Source organism: Corylus avellana, chromosome 9 (genome assembly GCF_965113065.1).
Source record: "Corylus avellana chromosome 9, dhCorAvel1.hap1.2, whole genome shotgun sequence".
Classification (NCBI taxonomy): Eukaryota; Viridiplantae; Streptophyta; class Magnoliopsida; order Fagales; family Betulaceae; genus Corylus; species Corylus avellana.
In genome coordinates this window covers 3181562-3199951 of record NC_142498.1, presented here as the reverse complement: position 1 = coordinate 3199951, position 18390 = coordinate 3181562, and the positions used below count along the sequence as shown (strand labels likewise).

Below are 18390 nucleotides of genomic sequence, written 5' to 3'. Positions count from 1 at the left end.
CTCTACTCGTTTGGTTCATGTAATCCAAATTCATTTAATTAAACAAGTTACTCTTTAATTAACATGTTAATTTCATGTTGAATTTACTAATCTCGTGTTAAGTTCATACAAGGTTAACAAGTCTTCGTCTCAAGAATTGTCAACTCTAAATCTTACGTATCAAATTTAATTTGTGTTAAGACATGATATAAAACTATAATTCACTTAATTAAACGAGTTAAACTCTTTAATCTTAACTCGCTAATTTCATGTTATGGTCGTGATGAATTGACGGATTGCCGACCCTACTTATCTCTTCTTTGTTCTACTTCTACACTCTTCATGTTCAATGCCCCTTCCACAATGATCCCAAATTTTCGGATTGGAGGGGGGAAAAGAGAGAAGAAAATGAATAATAAAGTGAAATGGACCATATTCCTTGCTTGGATCCTATGAGTAAAACCCACCTTTTTATTTGTAGCGAGATTTATAAATGATGCAAAACAAGGAAAAAGTTGAAACAGTCGTCAAAGTCCCAACACAAAATCAGCCTCCGTTAACAATAATACCCCAGTTGTTCAACAGAAAAGGCTTAAACGGACAATATATTCCATCCTGAACTATATCTAATGGCAAATTCTCCCAAAATTTTCCCTAAATATTTCCAAAGACCAGGCAACTAACGCATTCTTGAACAATTATAGATTAAAGTAACAACAACCTGACAAATAGTTACATACACAGTGCTGCAAGCTGGAATGCAAACTCAACCGTGAAAGCAAGCACACAAAATGACCAATGCTGCTGACTATGGACAGGACGACATCACAAACCATAATGAAAATCCTTGATGCCTTCATCGTCAAATAATTCAGGTCTTAAACCTCTTATTTTCAGGAACTAGACGGCTCCGTATGCGCACATCCCATTCTATTGATGCATTTTTTTTTTTAATGCTCCAATGGTGTCGGTTCTTGAATCAAGATGGATTGAGGCTGCTCTTCTACCACATAATCTTGATGTGCCTGAGTTTCACCTGCCTCAGCTGTGGGAACTGCCTCCTCCTGCTCTTGAGCAATGGATGGAGAACCATTTGTTACACTGGATACATCGATCTCCACTTCATCTGTTGCATTGGATATGGCAGTCTTCTCTTCGTTTGTTGCGTTGCGCAAGACGGTCTTTTTTTCATTCATTGCATGGGATAAGGCGGTATTTTCCCCATGTATAGCTTTTGATGATGTGGTCTTTTCTGCTGCATTAGTTGTTGCATTGGATGAAGTGGTCTTCTCAGAAGGCAGTCTAGGAAGAGACTTTCTTTGGGGCTTCTTTGGTTGGATGGGAGAAAGACCTCTGGCAGGGTTTTCCTTGGACACCTTCTCATCCAGACTTAGCCGACCTGTCCTAACACTGCCACTGTTCCCTTCAGTCTTTCGGCCAAGCTTGGGAGATTTAGCTCTTGTTGTTGGTATCTGCTTCAAAGTAATAAAGGAAATTTCAATAGAATAAAAATCCCACATGCAAACTGAAAAGAAAACCAGCAAATAATTGATTCTGCCACATAGCAGATAGGGGCAGCAAATAAGATCATCAAATTTAACATTAGGTATCCATTAAATACCTTGAAAAAAACCACCCACAGGGAAACTCACAAACATAAAGCAGCAAACCAGATGGCCTAAAAATTTGCTACTTGCAAGTTAATATAATAGTCTGGAACCATGACAAAGTACTAATAAGATATTCCCTGGAAAGTAAGTCCGCAAGCAAACTCCTGGCTGATTGTTTTAATGGTGGATAAGTGATAAGAAATATCTCAATTAAGGAAAATAAACCATTCAAACATTATTCATGCTTCCAGCATTACTTATAGTAGGCTGAAGATTCTTACATCAGTTAAGGATCAAAATGATATAACGTTCCACATCTATACTTAATTTTCTTATGTCTTCTTGCAACCATATGAAGTAATATAATAGCGCTATAGTAGACTGATAAGGCCATGGATTAATAGAAATAATAACTCCAAAAGCGAAAACTAAAATGGGATCAGACTGTTACTGTGTGCCTCAAGAATCCTTATATTGAACATCTGACATGTTAACACACAGGTTGCCAGGAATAAAAGGTACTTACAATCACCAGATACAGCCCCAATACTATCATTGCATTTATATAATAAATATGTCAACAAGAAAAGATAAATAATATAAAAATGAATGAAAGAGCCAAAGATACTTAGAGCAGTTCAAAGGCGCCTAAAACAACGGTCCTGTGTCAGCAGTTACAAATGCTATCTGATAACATGTCAACACCAATACTATCTGATAACATGTCAACACCAATACTATCCATTTCATATAAATAACATGCCAAGAAGAAAAGAAAAAGAATACTATAATAAAGAAGAGCGAGCCAAAAATACTTGGAACAGTTCAAAGGGGCCTACAAAATTAATCCTGTGTCAGCAGCTACAAATTTCATCTGATAACTAGGAAAACGTTCAGAAAGTCTTGCATATTAAAAAACAGGAAGACACACCCATGGAATCCTATTTACCTTTACTAGCACCAATTCTATTGTAAAATCTAACAGAGCCTTTCACTCTTAATTAGGTACTCCAGCCGAGACTCTTTATAGAGAAACTTATATGAGATTTGGCGCTATCCATTACAAGGCAGTCATTAAAAAATAAAAAAGCAATGCAACTAGCACAACCTTATCCTGACAAGCTCAGTGTCCAATCCTAAATTGAGAACTTATAAAAAAAAATTAGCATCCAAGGCACACCCTACTCTCAAATCTTTTGGTTATGATTGTTAATGTATTTGGGTAAGTGTTTTGTGCTTCTAATTGAACAAGAATACAGTGCATTGGCAAACATAGCTTTTGTTTTTTCCCCTTTTCTGGGTCCCCAACTGCAAACCTTAAAAAGCAACTTGGGAAACAATACACAAACATTTTTTTTTTATTTGGCACCGGGTATCCGGAGCTTCGCTCCAACTAATCCTAGGGGTGCACAGGCCCTCGGCAAGGAGTTTACCGCAAGTGCACCTTGATTAATTCAAGGGGTGAAACCCCAGTCCAATGGCCCCAAGAAGCAATTTGCACTCGGTGGGTTTCAAACATAAGACCTTGAGGAGCATACTCAAAGTTCCAAGCTGTTCAACCACTGAGTCAACCCATTGAGGTTACAATACACAAACATATAACAACTTAAAAGCTTGTATAGGTCTTACAAATCATACAAACAAGCATGCCCCTAGAATTTAGCTAGAGAATGTATCTGGTATCACATGTTGTTTGTGCCAATATCCAGTCCTAAAGGCTGGAATTAACCAGCTTTTTCTATGTACAACAGTATCAAGCTTCATACTATGATCATTTTACCACACAAAAAGAAAAATTTATTTCAATCCATCAGTATCTTTCATATATAAGCAGTTAATGTGGAAAACCCAACAGCAGCAAAAAGCCCCAACTACTCCATGCAAAGGAACTTGAATATGTACACCAAAACAGGCTGGTGAGTTTGTTATTACATTGCCATACAATGGCATGTTTCAAGTTATGGATAGAAAAAATGATTTACGCTAGATACCATTGTCATACAATATAAAAACTTACCTTCTTCAACTCCACCTTAGGAGGAGGAGGCTCCTGATAAAAGCTTGGCATGGGTGTTGCCTTAAAGGTCAAACTCTTCCTGAGCATCTTAATCTCAGCTTCTAGTGTTTCCTGCAAAGAAATAGAAAGTCTGGCATAGTGAGAACATATAGCATATACAAACAGCATTTTTACCACAGATCTACAAAAGTACCACCTTGGACTTGGCTTGCAAGTTATTCTTCTCTAATTCCTTGGCATGAATCTTTTCTTCAAGTTTAGTGTAGAACTGCACAACATAATAGTTGTATACATATATGAGTATAGATGCAGCTGGAGAAGACATAGTAATTGAAGAAGGGACAAGTTCAAAATTAACCTCTTTCCGTTTCTCGGCTCGTTCATCACACCTAAAGCTGAAGCCATAGTTTGGAAGTGCACCGACCTTGCGAGGTTTGCCATCTACTTCTGTGGGACTTCTATGAAGTAATTAAGAAAAAACAAACAGATATCGGTATGTTATGATAAGCCATAAATGTCAACGAAGCCCAGTACATTCCTATTCTAACCACAGAAGAAGAGAAACACATTCGAAAAGCAAAGGATACAAGGAAGGTTCTGGGTCTTCAACTTTACTACCAGATCCTTTTTTCAAGGGCTTCAGTTTTGCCTTATCCCTGTATCCAGGAAATCAAAGTTTACAAACCGCCACAGAAAATAGCTTATCAATTACCCTCATTGGAAATTAATATCAAAATAGAAAAGAAAAATAGTAAATTAATCAAACATTTCAAACTAGATGGTCAGCAAGAGCATCCTACATCCTGTCTCACAAACTCAACATTAATGTAAATTTGGAGTAAGACAGCTCCAACGCATAAGGCTTAGACAAGAAAATGAATCATAAGGGCAAGAAATACATACATGCCCACTTCAGACAACACTGCATCAGATTTTCCAGATTGCTGTTAGAAGCAGATACAGAGTGAAAATGATTATCAGCAACCACAGAGATGGTAACGAAGAATCAACCTAGATGAAGTGATACAAGTAGTATGCTGAATCAACTTAAGGCCATGCTACAAAAGCATGACACTAAATTACCTTGGCTAACTGAACCTGCCTGTCATTAAATGAGCTGCTTTTAGAAGGCTGTTTTGGGCGCGAATTCAAACCAACTGAACCATTTGAAGTAGATGTCTGGTCAACATCTTTTCCATCATTGCTCTTCATCACCAAAGCTGCTGAAGCACCTTTAAGGCTGGCGAGCTTCTCATTTTTGCTCTTGCCTTGAGCCTTATGAGGGTTGAATTTCTTTGAATGATCTGCATGTTTCACTTCCCCGTCCTATTGCATGGGCACACAGGTTGAATTCAAATCAGAAGAGCTGATTTATCAAACCAACCAGACAAAATAATAACCGCCTACCTTAGACGTGGAGGGAACATTTGATCCCTCATTGATTTCCCCAGTAGATGAGTTAATAGTTGCATCACCATCCAATTTGACAACATTCTCTAAATTCCCATTTGGCACTGCAGTCCCTGAATTTTTACTGACAGTCCCATTTACATTATCTGGAACATTACCATCCTCTCCAGAAGCAGGAAGGTGCTCGTGCACGCCATTCTGATGGTTTGCCTCAAGCCCATCAATGGGTACAAGATTCTCTGAGTCCATCAATCCAAGGATACTAAAAAAATGTAAAGACAGATATAAGTATAAGCTTAAGCATTGAGGACATTTAGGAGAACTCAAAAACAACAGGGTGCAAACAAGATAAACAGATACGACAGGAAATCTCCAAGCTGATAACCCTAAAAAAGATCTAGCATAATCTTCTCTTCCCAAATGGAATCTATGAGCTCGTGTCTCCCGCACTATCATGCTTGAAAAACAAATCGTTTAAATTTTCAAACCCAACACACAAACTATCAAATATGTGAATTCTGTCCAGCAGATCATGTGGTAATCATGATGCGTTAGATGTCTCTGTTAACAAACAAACATAAGTTCAAAAAGTGGGGCATTAATAACAAACCAATACACCACATCAGTGTACAAGCTACCCATTTAACCTCACTTGGCCACTGCGAAGAGTAAAAGAAGAATGCAAGATGTACAAAAATTTGAGACTCGAGTGGACAAAAACCTAATTTTAAACTTGATTTCATATTTTATTTTCCTCCACTTTCTCGGCTAGCAAACAATATATATCCAATTAGCGGCGCAACTAAGACACCAATCAATCGCGTCAGATGAAACTTCTACAATTAAACAACGAAGCCAAATAAGCAAGATAGAAGCAAATCAAATACAGTAAAAGAAAATTAATTTCCAAATCAACCATAAAACGCAAGCACATTTCCGAAGACAAAAGACTATCATTTCACATTGATCTACTATATACACCAACATGTAACAAATCTTCTTCACAAAAACCAACTCACTGCTCGTTTGCAGAGTAAATAACAGAAAACAACACTCCGAATCTCAGTCTAGATTACTCAGACTTCGATTTTCGAAAACAAAAAACAACCACAAGAGAAACCATTAGATTCAGAACCTGCTTCCGCTTCCGTTCATTTTCTCGGCAACCAAACGGAAGCGCAAGATACTTCAAAACCGTAACGCCTCACCTCGAAAAGCGTGCAATGATCAAATCTCCATTGATTTAGCCACACAGATTTGCCTAGAAGCCTTGAAAGATCTACGCGAGAGAGATAGAGAGGGTAATGAAGATGCTGACAACGGATCGGAGGATCCGAACTGGATCTGTCGGATTCAAACTTTGAAACTTTTGGTAATTTTCATTTTCCTTTCTTTTTTTTTTTTTTTTTTTTTTTCTTTTTTTCTTTTTCTTCGTTAAATAATTATGGATTTGAAAGTTTGGAGAAATTGAAGGCTCAGAGGTGTTTCACGCCAATGAGTTTCAAATCCATTTCAAGGTCGGGTCACTCTCCCTGGAGAGACAGATATATACGGTTAGGTGGGGAATATACGGTTATACCATTTTTCAGGGAAATACGCACGGTTAAATAACTACCACTCTCTCCTCGACTTTTTCTGAAAACCAATAAAAACCAAATATTTACAGAAATAGATTATTGTTCCTTAATTTATGTGTTTAGTATATATATATATAAATTATGTTTTTATTCTTCTTTTATTTTTTTTATTTTTTATTTTTTAAGATATGTTGCAACAGAAAAGGGTAAGTTGATTAATGTATTTTAGGGATTTTTTGTTTGTTTGTTTGATAAAGCGTTTTAAAACAATTTTGAGTGTTTTGAGCTGTTTGCTAATGTTTTTGTTTTAATAATAAAAAATAAAATACGGAATAAGAAAATTTTAACAAACGGGGTTTTTTTTCAAGCTGGTGTCTATAGAGCATGTGATTCTACATTAATTTTTAATAGAGGAATGATACGGTTTCTCTTGATGTTCTTTTGATCCTACGTGGATATTTAACTTACCACACGGATCACTTATAATTTTTTTAAAAGATAATATTCACGTAGGATCAGGCGAACACTAGGAGGAACCCTTGGATTTATCTTTATGATATTTGTGTGTTTAATGAACTAGATTGAAGGAAGATTTTATCTTATTCCAACTATTAATTGCTTAAATTTAAGATCTAATATATATGGAATTATAATTTGAAAAAAGAAATACAATGTAAGGAAATTAAAAAAAAAAAATAGAATAACTTGTTTTTTCTTACCGTCAACCACCTCTTGGATTAAAAAAGTTTTTAATATATACTATGGGCATCCTTAAAACTTAATTAAGACAGATGTTGGTAAGATTTTTAAGTGTGGTGTACCATTTTTTTTTTTTTTTTTTGCCGGGGTAGGATACAAGATTTTGTGAAATTGTATTTTATATCCTATGATTTAAAAGAAAATCATATATTAAATAAAAGATTAACTGCTGTCACTTCCAAAACCTAATAAAATTAAGTTCAGGCACTAATTATCTTTAGATTGGGTAAGCATAACCATCAAGACGAAAATTAATAATAAAAAAAAAGAAAAGGAAAAACATCTTTAGAATCCCTCAACGTTTGTTTTTTTAATTATTATTTTCACATCTATTTTATGCTAGTTAACGTAGTGTGTTTTAAGTAATTTTTCATATCAGTCACTTAAAACGTATCACATTAACTAATGAAAAATGAATATAATACATGGGTGCGAAGAATAACATTATTATTCTCAATTTAATCTTTTAAGACTCAGTTTTTAATTTGGCAAATTTAAGACTTTTGTCCATTTTTCTCTAATAATAATAAAAATAATGTGAAAAATGTTATTATGACATTTCTATTAAATAATTTTTAAAAAAAAATTAAAAAAAAATAATAAAAACATAATGACTATGAGCCAACCCTCTAATGGGATGGTTGCCCTAATAGAGGGGTGGCTCACAACCGCCCTTCAATTGAGAGGTGGCCCTTTTGGTGGGTTTTTTTTTTTTTTTTTTTTTTAGTAATGTTAAATATTTAACTATTAATTCTACTATTATACAATTGAGCTAATTTGGTAATACTCATAAATCTTGAAATTTTTTTTCTTCTTTTAAAATGGCTGATCCAAAGGTTTATAGGTATTGTCATATCAACTTAATTATATAAAAATGTGACGAGAGTTGAGTATATAGTATTGCTTTTTTTATTATTTTTAAAAAATTTAATGAGAATGACATAATAAAAGTATTGTTTATGCTATTTTTTACGTATTAAAAGAATTTGGAAACTTCTACAGAAGTTTATATTTATAATCTTTGTAAGGTCAGGTCTTAAATTGATAAAATTGAAAAACTAAGGTCTAAACGATAAAATTCAGAAAAGTACGGAGAGTTTTGAATTACTATTTTTAAAAAAAAACTATTATTTTTTACGTATTACACCTTTTTAGGTTGACTTTTGGTTAGGGATAACTGGATAAGGGTAAGGACGTAAGGTGGTTTTTGGGAACAATTGATAATAAATGGAAAATAAGGGTGAAATTTAGAATATGAGTAACTGTGGAGCCCAAGAATAATGTAAATTCACGTTAACGAAAAAAGATGGGCTTCAATCAAAACACGACCACTTGCCACCTAATCAACTGTGGGTCGTCGTAATAAACAGTTAAGTATCAACGGCAAAAAAAGAAAAAAGTATACTGACAATTTAATGAAACAGCTAATGAGAGTGATGTACTTTTCAAGTTACATTTTTTATTTTTTATTTTTTTAATAACATGGCACCTTAAATAAATAAGAAACGACCATATTCAAATTTGGATCCTGATTCTCAACAGTTGTTTGTTTAGTTTGTTAATAATTCGAATTAGTATCTCTCCATTTCAAATAAATTAGATAATATTCAGTTAGTTATAGTTTATGGATATTTTTATCTTTTCACTTCTACTATAACTAACTGAATATTATCCGGTTCATTTGAAATGGAGAGGATCTTGTTTCAGCTGGGTCAAGTTGCTTGAGATTTGTTTGAGCAAGTAGACCCTGCAAAAGCTCTCTCATATTTACTGTCTAAATTACTAACCATGTGCTAGTGAATGTGTTTTTATTAGGTGCCCTTTAATTATAAGTCAAATTAACACTAGAGATAATTAACTAACCAAAGAAAATGTTTGGGTACTACAGTTTTTACTATATATTTTTGTACAAATTAATGTGACAGTTCGTATAAGTGCCACGTGTTGTCATATAGATAGAAAAATTAAGCAAGAAAATTTGACAGCTCGTAAAAAACTTGTAATAATACCCATAACATCACTCATTAAACAATGTCAAAATCCAGAGTGTACATTAATTTGATTTTAGGAAAAGAAAATTATACTTACTTCCTTAAACTATCACTCAACTTACAATGTCCTCTCGAATTTTAGAAAATCGTAATTGACTCATCAAACTTTTCAACCCTTTTATTTACCCCCTCTGTTAGTGAAATGAGAAGGGTGGAAGTACACGTCCATGGTTGATCCGCAATTAATTGTGAAGAATACTTTAATTGTAAGAAAGCTATAAAGTAAATTTAATTAGAAGATTACAAATACTCAAAGAGGTTGGTGAACTCTACATCAGTGTAGGTACGTAGTAAAAGAAGAAGATAAAGACTTTACAATGTCGATCTACATCACTACACATATCCATCCTTAACCTATTTATGGTAGAACAAAGAGGAAGATGATCAATCAAATATACTAAATGTGTAGAAATTATGATGCTATAGATTAAGACATGAGTTTAAATCCCATAACAAAATCTTCAGGTCTGATTAGTGTAAATTACCACGAATCTTATTAATGCCCTGATAAGATTAGGTCAAGGAAAGAATGCCTCTTGCCTTTTTAATTAGGAAAAAAAAAAAGCATAATTTTTATGATTCCTAATTACATATACTATAATGTATAATTATTTTAATTTCAATCAATATTAAAAAAATTAAAAAAAGAAAAAAAGAAAAGGAAAATTTGTAAATGGGCACTAGTAGTAGTGAAAGGGAAAGAATGAGGTGGCGGTGACAAACCGACCAATTAAGGTTTGTTGTCGGCCGGCCGGAAGAAAACAGCATGTTTTCCGGGACACCATTGGATGCTCTGATGAGTGAACACGTCCTCCAGGCGCGACACGAGAACATGCATTTAATGTTTTTAGTGGAAATTGCAGTGTATGAACCTGCCTGTAACGACAACCAAACTTCCCTTTGATTAGTTCAAACTTAACCTTCATTTTGCTCACGAAAACAAAAATTTTCATCATTCATCAATCTTATGTTTGGTACCCTATAATAATAATAATAATAATTATTATTATTATTATTATTATTATTTACAAATAGTATTCATTCATTTGATAATAACATTATAAGAATATTGATCAAATTTCTTAATCATATTTCGACTGAATTTCTTAAAATATAAAGAAAAAAATATACATACTTCCACAAACTAACATTCAATTTGTAATGTACCCATTATCTCAAAAAAGACAAAAATGCTCTTAAAGTTTTTCAATAAGACAAAAATACTTATAGAAATTCCCAAAAAAAAAAAAAATGAAAATTTAAATTTTATTAAGGGTAATTTTGTCATTTGGGGGACATTGCACGTTTGTTGTAGTTTTGGGGAAAGGTAGATGCAATCTTTAGTAGTTTAGTTCAAAGGAGGGGGTGAGACATTGCAAATCGAAAGTTAGTTTGAGTAGGGTTCCCTAAAAACAACACAAGAACAACACTTTTATTCTTTTAGTTAGTGCCACCCCCAATAACTAGGGGTGTCAATGCGGGCGGTTGCTAACCGCTATAACCGCTAACCGCTTAACCGTTTAACCGTATTAACCGCTAACCGCCTAACCGCTAGAACCGTCTAGCGGTTAGTGGTTATTGGGTTTACTAACCATAACCGCTAACCGCCTTTTTATATAATATATTTTTATAATTATAATTATAAATTTATACATATAACATAATCACTTGATCATTAAATCACAATTTGAGTATTAATATATTATCACTATAATTTATATGATTATATCATATAATCACTTGATCATTAAATTACAATTTGAGTATTAATATATTATTATTATAATTTATATGATTATATCACATGATCAATTGATCATTAAATCATTTGATTATATAATAACAAATTATACATATATAATATGACATAACTCATAAATATATCAATTCATACTAATACAACAATTAAATATCTAGAGACTTATTTCGAATGTATATTATAAACTTATAAGTCTGTATATGTTATAAGTCTATATAAGTTTACATATGCATATAAATAATATAAATGTATAATATCAATACTTAATCATATGATTCAATGATAATTCAAATACTTTATTCAAAACTTCAAGTGAATCATATTATTAATGTACAATGATGATATGATTTGTATAATATCAAATTAAGTAATTGATATTGGATTAAACAATGACCAATGTGTTACTTATAAACACAATTTAAGTATTAATGTATTATCATTATAATTTTAGTAATTTATATATTATCACTATAATTGATATGATTATATTGCATGATGACTTGATCATTAAATCATATGATTATATAATAATAAATAATATATATATAATATGACATAACTCATAAGTCATAAGTCTACAAGTTAATCATATGATTCATGTACAATGATAATCACAATTGATTCAATTGAATTAAACAATATATTACTTATAACTACAATTTAATTAAAGCATTATTAGATACTTTAGGAATTTAGGATTTAGGAGTTTGAACATTACCATTTACCATTAGATATTAAGTTCAATTCAAAGAAAAAAGATTATAAGTAAATATGATAATAATTTAAATAATTAATCATATGATATAATTTAATGAGAAAAAAGTTAACCGGTTATGATTTAATATTTAAGGAAATTTTTTAAAAGTACAAGTAAATGTAAATTTTGGGTCAAATATTTTTGATTTTTCAATATGAACTCTTTTTATAGCAATTGGGCCCAAGAAGACACTAAAAATACAAAAAAGACCAAAAAGAAGAAGCAAAAAAACGCCCAAAAAGCCCTAAAGAAAGCCCAAAAAGCCCAAAAAAAAACCCAATTTTGAAAAAGCGGTTAGCGGGCGGTTATTTATTTCACTAACTGCTAACCGCCTAACGGTTAGCGGTTGCGGTTAGTGAAATCTACTAACCGCCTTGACACCCCTACCAATGACTGCATGGGGGTGGTCAGAGCTTTAGATTAGAGCTCATCATCAGCCATCGCTTAGCCCGGCCACCACTAGCCACCACCCAACCTCGCCAACTGTCAACCACCACCCACCTTAGCCCATCGTCGTCCAACGTGAACTACCACCAACAACCATATTCGGAGGTCCTTTGCGTCTCATGCCACCAAGCCACTAATTGTTGATGTCCCATGCAGCTCTCTATCGTCTTCAGCTACTGTCACCTCATTCCACTACTAAGGTGGCAGACAATGAATTAAGTCGAGCAGTGACTAAAATAGCGGAGGGCCACAAGGGATGGTAGCAAACGGTAGTCGATGTTGGCGGAGGACAGTCGAATGTCGTTGTCAGTAGTATGTGCTGGGCTGTTTCGAGTTGTGGCCAAAAATTGAAAAGGTCGGACAGTGGCTAGCGGTGAGCACCGATTTGGTGGCTACGACCACCAAATGGCAAATTGAAAAGTGGTTGAAGCAACCACCAGAGGTTCGATTGCGGTGGCCGGCCACCTAAGAGGGGGAAATGGAGAATGGAATGAGAATAACAAATGGCTTTTTTAGAATATTATTTTTAGAACTATTCCATTATTAATGAAATACCTATTCCCCCAATTTTTAGAAGAATTATTATTCATGATTTTAGGAGAATTAAGTTATTCCTATTAATGGTGGTGCAGTCACTCGCGCTGAAACTTAAATTGGAGAGTAGAAATTTGACAAAAGAGAAAGGGTGGTTAGGCAAATAAATTGAGTCGGACCTACTAGTTATTCACTGCATGTATTTACTATTTAGTACGAATTTGACCTCAATAATTATTATTTTTATTAGCACACAAAAGTAACTTCATAAATTAAAAACCTGACCATGGTTAAGTCAAGTCCTGTTTTGGCAACCATGAGCAGAAATGTGTTTTTTTTGGCAACCTAAAACACAGGAGGAAATTAAGGAGCCATGTCATTTATGGTCGTTGTTGTTGTTTTTGTCCATTTTCTTTGTTAATTTCATTTTGACCATATTCTAGTATCCTAAAATAAAATAAAGAGAAAATGTTTATTTTATTTCATTATCCTACACATCTCTTATCCATCTACATTCAAAATATATATATAAATCAACCATTAAATATGTGAAACTTGCACGTGAGTTGTACATATTCAATTGTGAATTTAAAAAAGAACACAAATTTCCTCCAAACTAGTTTGGATGAAATTTCCTTCAATCTACTTTAATAGGTGACAAATGCCATTCAACATTTTTGAATTTCTAAAAAATTAGTGTTTGGTTTCCTAAATTAGTGAAATTGTAATAAATAACTACTAAAATATTTTAAAAAGCATTTATCACTTATTATAGTAGGTTCTTTCAAATTAGTTTGAAAAAAATTTGTGTCCTTTAAAAAATAATATACGAAATATGTAAGAAAATGACACCCAACACATTTCATAAATAAAACATTGACTAGCTTGGCATTTCCTTGTCGGCAAAACTCAGTGCTAGTATTTATGGAATGGACTCAGGAGGAAGGAAGACATGGACAAATAAGTAACTATTTCTTGAACTTTAATAAAGGTTTGTTCTTGAGAGGTAGTGTTTTCTTGACTTCGAATATACTTCCATTATGGTTGCATAGACTAAATTAGGTAGTTTTCAGTCTAAGCATACCAATTGGTTTGCTTAATAAACTTCATAACCTACATCATAAGACATAAATGCTTTAAAGCAAAGTTGGTTAAGAAGATAAGACTTTTGCTAAATGGACAATTGTTATCTTTAGACTAGTTGATTATCTCATAGCAGTTATTTTATTTGTGACTATAAATATCAAAGCCATTAATGATCATGACAATTTAGAAGATAAAAAGTGGGTGGAGAAAAATAAAACTGATTAAAAAAAAAAAAAAACAAAGATAAATATGACTCTTTGAAAATCTTATCCAAGATGTCCATTAAATGAATGAGAATGTTAAAATATTATTATAAATAATTAAGTCCATTTTTTTCTCATAAGCTTAATACGGTATAATAATAGATGTTACGAATTCGAATTTCGACTCCATCACTTACTATATTTTAATTAAGGCTTCGTTTGATTTGAGAAATACGTATTCCAATTTTCATTAGGAAATTGAATAGTTATCAGTGAGAATAGAGAATAATTGAATGGAATAGTTATTCATATTCTTTAGTTTGGTAACAACACACAAGGTTTAATTTGAATTAAATCAAAATTATTAAAAACCTACACATTATTATTTTTAATTCAAATTAGAAAATTTAAAAAAAAAAAAAAACCTAAAAAATAGTGGGTGGCCACAAAAGTGGTCTGGGGTGGTTGCACCACCCCCGGTGCCATCGAGGTGGCCGTAGCCACCCCTAGATGCCACGGGGGTGGTTGCAGCACCCCCAAACACCTAGGGGTGGTCCCGTGAGGTGTCTGGGGTTGGTGTGACCAATGTGTGGTCGGCCACCCACTTTAATTTTCATATTTTACTTCTTCTTTTTTAGTGGTTTATTCTTAGAAATAGATATTATTGTGAAAATCACTAATTCCTTGCACAAAAGAATAACTATTTATCTAAAAAATGAGAGTAATAGTTATTTATTAAGGAATATAATACATTTTTTCACAAATACCCAAAAATAACTATTTATCTAAAAAATGAGAGGAATAGTTATTGCTTAAGGAATAAAATACTTAAAAAAAAGTAAAATATATATATATATATATATATATATATATATATATATTTTACTTTTTTTTAAGTATTTTATTCCTTAAGCAATAACTATTCCTCTCATTTTTTAGATAAATAGTTATTTTTGTGTATAAGGAATTAGTGATTCCCTCAAGAATCTATTCTTAAGAATAAACCTTTACCAAACAAAATAATTATTATTCTATGGGGATAACCATTCCATTCCGGAGGTATATTATTTCTCAAACCAAACGGCCTAAATATTGGAAGTGTTGAATTTCTCAGATAAATCTCATCTATAAAAGGACACAAATCCAAGAACAAAATTATATATATATATATGTTTCTGTTTTTGGTATAAAAGGAAAATAAAAATGAGAGAAATTTAAGAGTAGTTGAAGAGAGGGAGCACGTGAGAAAGCAAGAGGGTGAATGAGTATGAGGAGGCACGAGGAAGCAAAGGTGCATGGCAACTGACAAATGCACGTTCCCCTCGGTTTTGTTTCCCAAACATTTCTTAGCGTTTGCACGTGCGGAGAGGGTCCAAACTCAATCCTGATTGGCTTCCAACACGTGGCTTGTTTGAGGTCGTTGGCCTTAAATTCAAAGGGCATGCATGTTTTTGGTGCCTAGCTAGCTAATAAATCCAAGCTTAAGATTTTATGTTATCTATCTAATAATATATATAATGTCACCTAATGATGTGACATCATATATATCGTTAAATATAATTAATTAAATATAAAATTTTGATCATAAAATAATTCATTTTTATTTCACTTGAATCGTCATATACACGGGAAAGTTTTCTGTTTTTCTTTTATTTATTTTGTAGGGTTTTTGGAATATAATTGAAAGAGACAAGTGAAAATATGTTGCCCACATTTGAAGCTCCACACTTGGTCACCCCCTCATGAGGTGATTGCTGGGGTACCCTGCCCATAACATTCTCTTGTCCAATTGCTCCTCTTCTTCTTCATATTTTTCAATGAGGGCTAAGAAAATATTATAAACGAAAATGTATGAGGAATTCCTAATTTTCTACTTCTATTCTCTTATTCTCTCTTGTTGTTTTTGTAAATTTTTATTTTTTTAGAAAATATTTGAAGTATTATAACTTTTATTGTAATTCTTTTAAAAACTCACGCGAGAGTTCAGCTACACGCGGCACGATATGAGTGAAAAGAAATTAAGTAATAAAATTTGATATTTTAGTGGTTGATTTGACAATATACATAAGTGTCACGTAAACTATCACGTCAGTTTGTAAGAAATTTATTAACCTTAACCCATAAATTTATTTATTTTTTTTTTTAAAAAAAAAAAAAAAAAATTGGAATACTACCGCTTTTAGTAAGATATTTTTACAAACTAACGTGGTAGAATTTTAGTTGTTTTGTTGATGACGTGATAAATGCCATATAAACCATTATGTCGGTTCCAAACGTGTTATTGTAGTAAAAAATGTAATACTCCTAGCAATAATGGAGTAAAATTTCTTTGGAGGTATATTTCGCTTGAGTATAAAGATGAAGTTGCTTTAAAGAAAAAAAAACAAAAACAAAGAAACAAACAAAAAGAGGAAAAATTAAAATAATAACATCAGAGAAACAGATATTCCTAAAAGAAAAAGGTGAAGGATAAGAAATTCATAGATTTGGATTAGTGAGAAAAAGATGAAGGCATACGTCACTATAAGGACCCCCTTCACCGTCTTTCTTGCTGTTGCATGCAAAAGAAGATAATCCCATGAAAAATCTTTACATTTCTTTAATCTTCTTCTTCTTCTTCTTCCCAGATAATATCTTGCTTTTTTGCTCAACTCTGCTGCAGGAATCCCATGTGCAGAAATTGTGATTGATTCCCAAGAACTGGTGAAAAAAAAAAAAAAAAAAAAAAAACTAAAATAAGAATGCTGAGCTAGACAACCTAGATTATGAATTCTTAATTATTTTCCTCCTATAATCTTTTCTGGTTGGTGGCAGAATATTGGCTCAAAGCCAAAGATTATGACATCAAAGTTGAGTTATTTAGGCTTGACCCACAAACATATTTGTCTTTGGACATATATTGTTGTTTAGTACCAATATTCCTTATCCTTTGGGAGGGTCTTCCTGTAATGCCCTCATGTTTTTCCTTCATTTCTATGTCTTTTCATTTCAGTTTTTTGGGTCATTTCAAGCTGTGAACCAGGCCCTACAATGGCTGAAAGCAACTGCTTGAAAGAACTTCCAAAGGACTTGCATTGGATTTGTGCTTCAGCCTTGTTGATATTTGTTTGAGGAAAATGAAATATGAGGACAGTATTAACCAATATGTGGTTTGGTGTGGCTTTTATAAGATTTATTTACCTTTTTTAATGTGACTTTTTGGAAATTGAAAAAAGAGAGGTAAGTAGGAAGTAAAATGGAAGGGAATGAAAGGTAGGTGTGGGGGGTTGAGATGTAGCTAGGAAAGGGGCGGCTCGTCGAAACAAATACATTAACAAATAACACAAAACACATTTTATTCATCTGTATTTTTCTCTTGTATGAATATTTTGACAAAACGTGTGCTTAGCTTTTACAAAGGTAAGAACTATCTTATTATTTAAAACATTAAAAAAAATATTAGGGTGGCCACTGAGATTGGCCACGTAGCCACTGAGATTGGCTACATAGCCACCTTGTTAGAGTATACCATGGAGAGTTCAAAAATAATAGTCACAGTATAAGATTATTACTGACTTACACTTGAAGATTATCATTGAGTTTCAGTTGAATAGTTAAAAACTATCACCTAACTAACCAAGGTAGAATAGAAGTCTATTTGTATCTAATATGATTCTCCTATAAATAGGAGCATGTTATATTGTAAATATTACTCAGAGAAATAAGAGCTTAATGCAGCCTTAGGGCTTGATCTTGTGGATGTAGGTCATAGATCGAATCTCTATGTCATCTTTATCTTATTATTCCGCTTTATTATTTCCGCATTATAAATTCTTAGAGCATTCCCAGCAGCTTCCTCGTCGTTTTCCCTATATTTAAGGATTCAACCTACTTTTTGCTTCCCTATGTTAAAATATGCCCCAATAGCTTCCCTTAATCATTCCCTATATCATTAAAATATTTATTTATTTTATTAAAATAATATTTTCTTTTATTCTAAAAACATTTTTCTTTTTCTTTCCATCTCTCTCATCTCCGTCTTCTTTTTCTCCCTGACTTCTTCACTTTCATCTCCTTCTTTTCTTTCGCCCCAGCCGCACCTCTCTCTCTTTCTCGATCTCACTCTCTGCCTCACTCTCATCCCCCCACAGACCAGCAAGCATAGATCAAGAGGAACAACCAGCAAGTAAGCTACAATGATTTTGGTTTCTTGATGGGTTTT

The 18390-nt window shown here is 32.8% G+C and overlaps 1 protein-coding gene across 2 annotated transcripts; it reads right to left on the bottom strand.

The window, feature by feature from the left end:
- Nucleotides 1-508: 508 nt before the first annotated feature.
- On the bottom strand, nt 509-6553 carry LOC132189267 (TPX2 (targeting protein for Xklp2) protein family). 2 transcript variants are annotated; one of them, XM_059603926.2, is made up of 9 exons: nt 6225-6553; nt 5014-5278; nt 4690-4932; nt 4510-4550; nt 4194-4262; nt 3965-4064; nt 3803-3874; nt 3607-3717; nt 509-1454 (listed from the first exon to the last, which is right to left on the bottom strand). In XM_059603926.2, exons 2-9 carry the CDS (start codon nt 5263-5265, stop codon nt 930-932), a joined length of 1413 nt encoding a protein of 470 aa, XP_059459909.2. In that variant the 5' UTR covers nt 5266-5278; nt 6225-6553; the 3' UTR covers nt 509-929. The 2 variants fall into 2 exon arrangements, with proteins under 2 accessions (XP_059459909.2, XP_059459910.2); XM_059603927.2 differs by having other exon boundaries at nt 509-1451; nt 6225-6551.
- Nucleotides 6554-18390: the final 11837 nt, after the last annotated feature.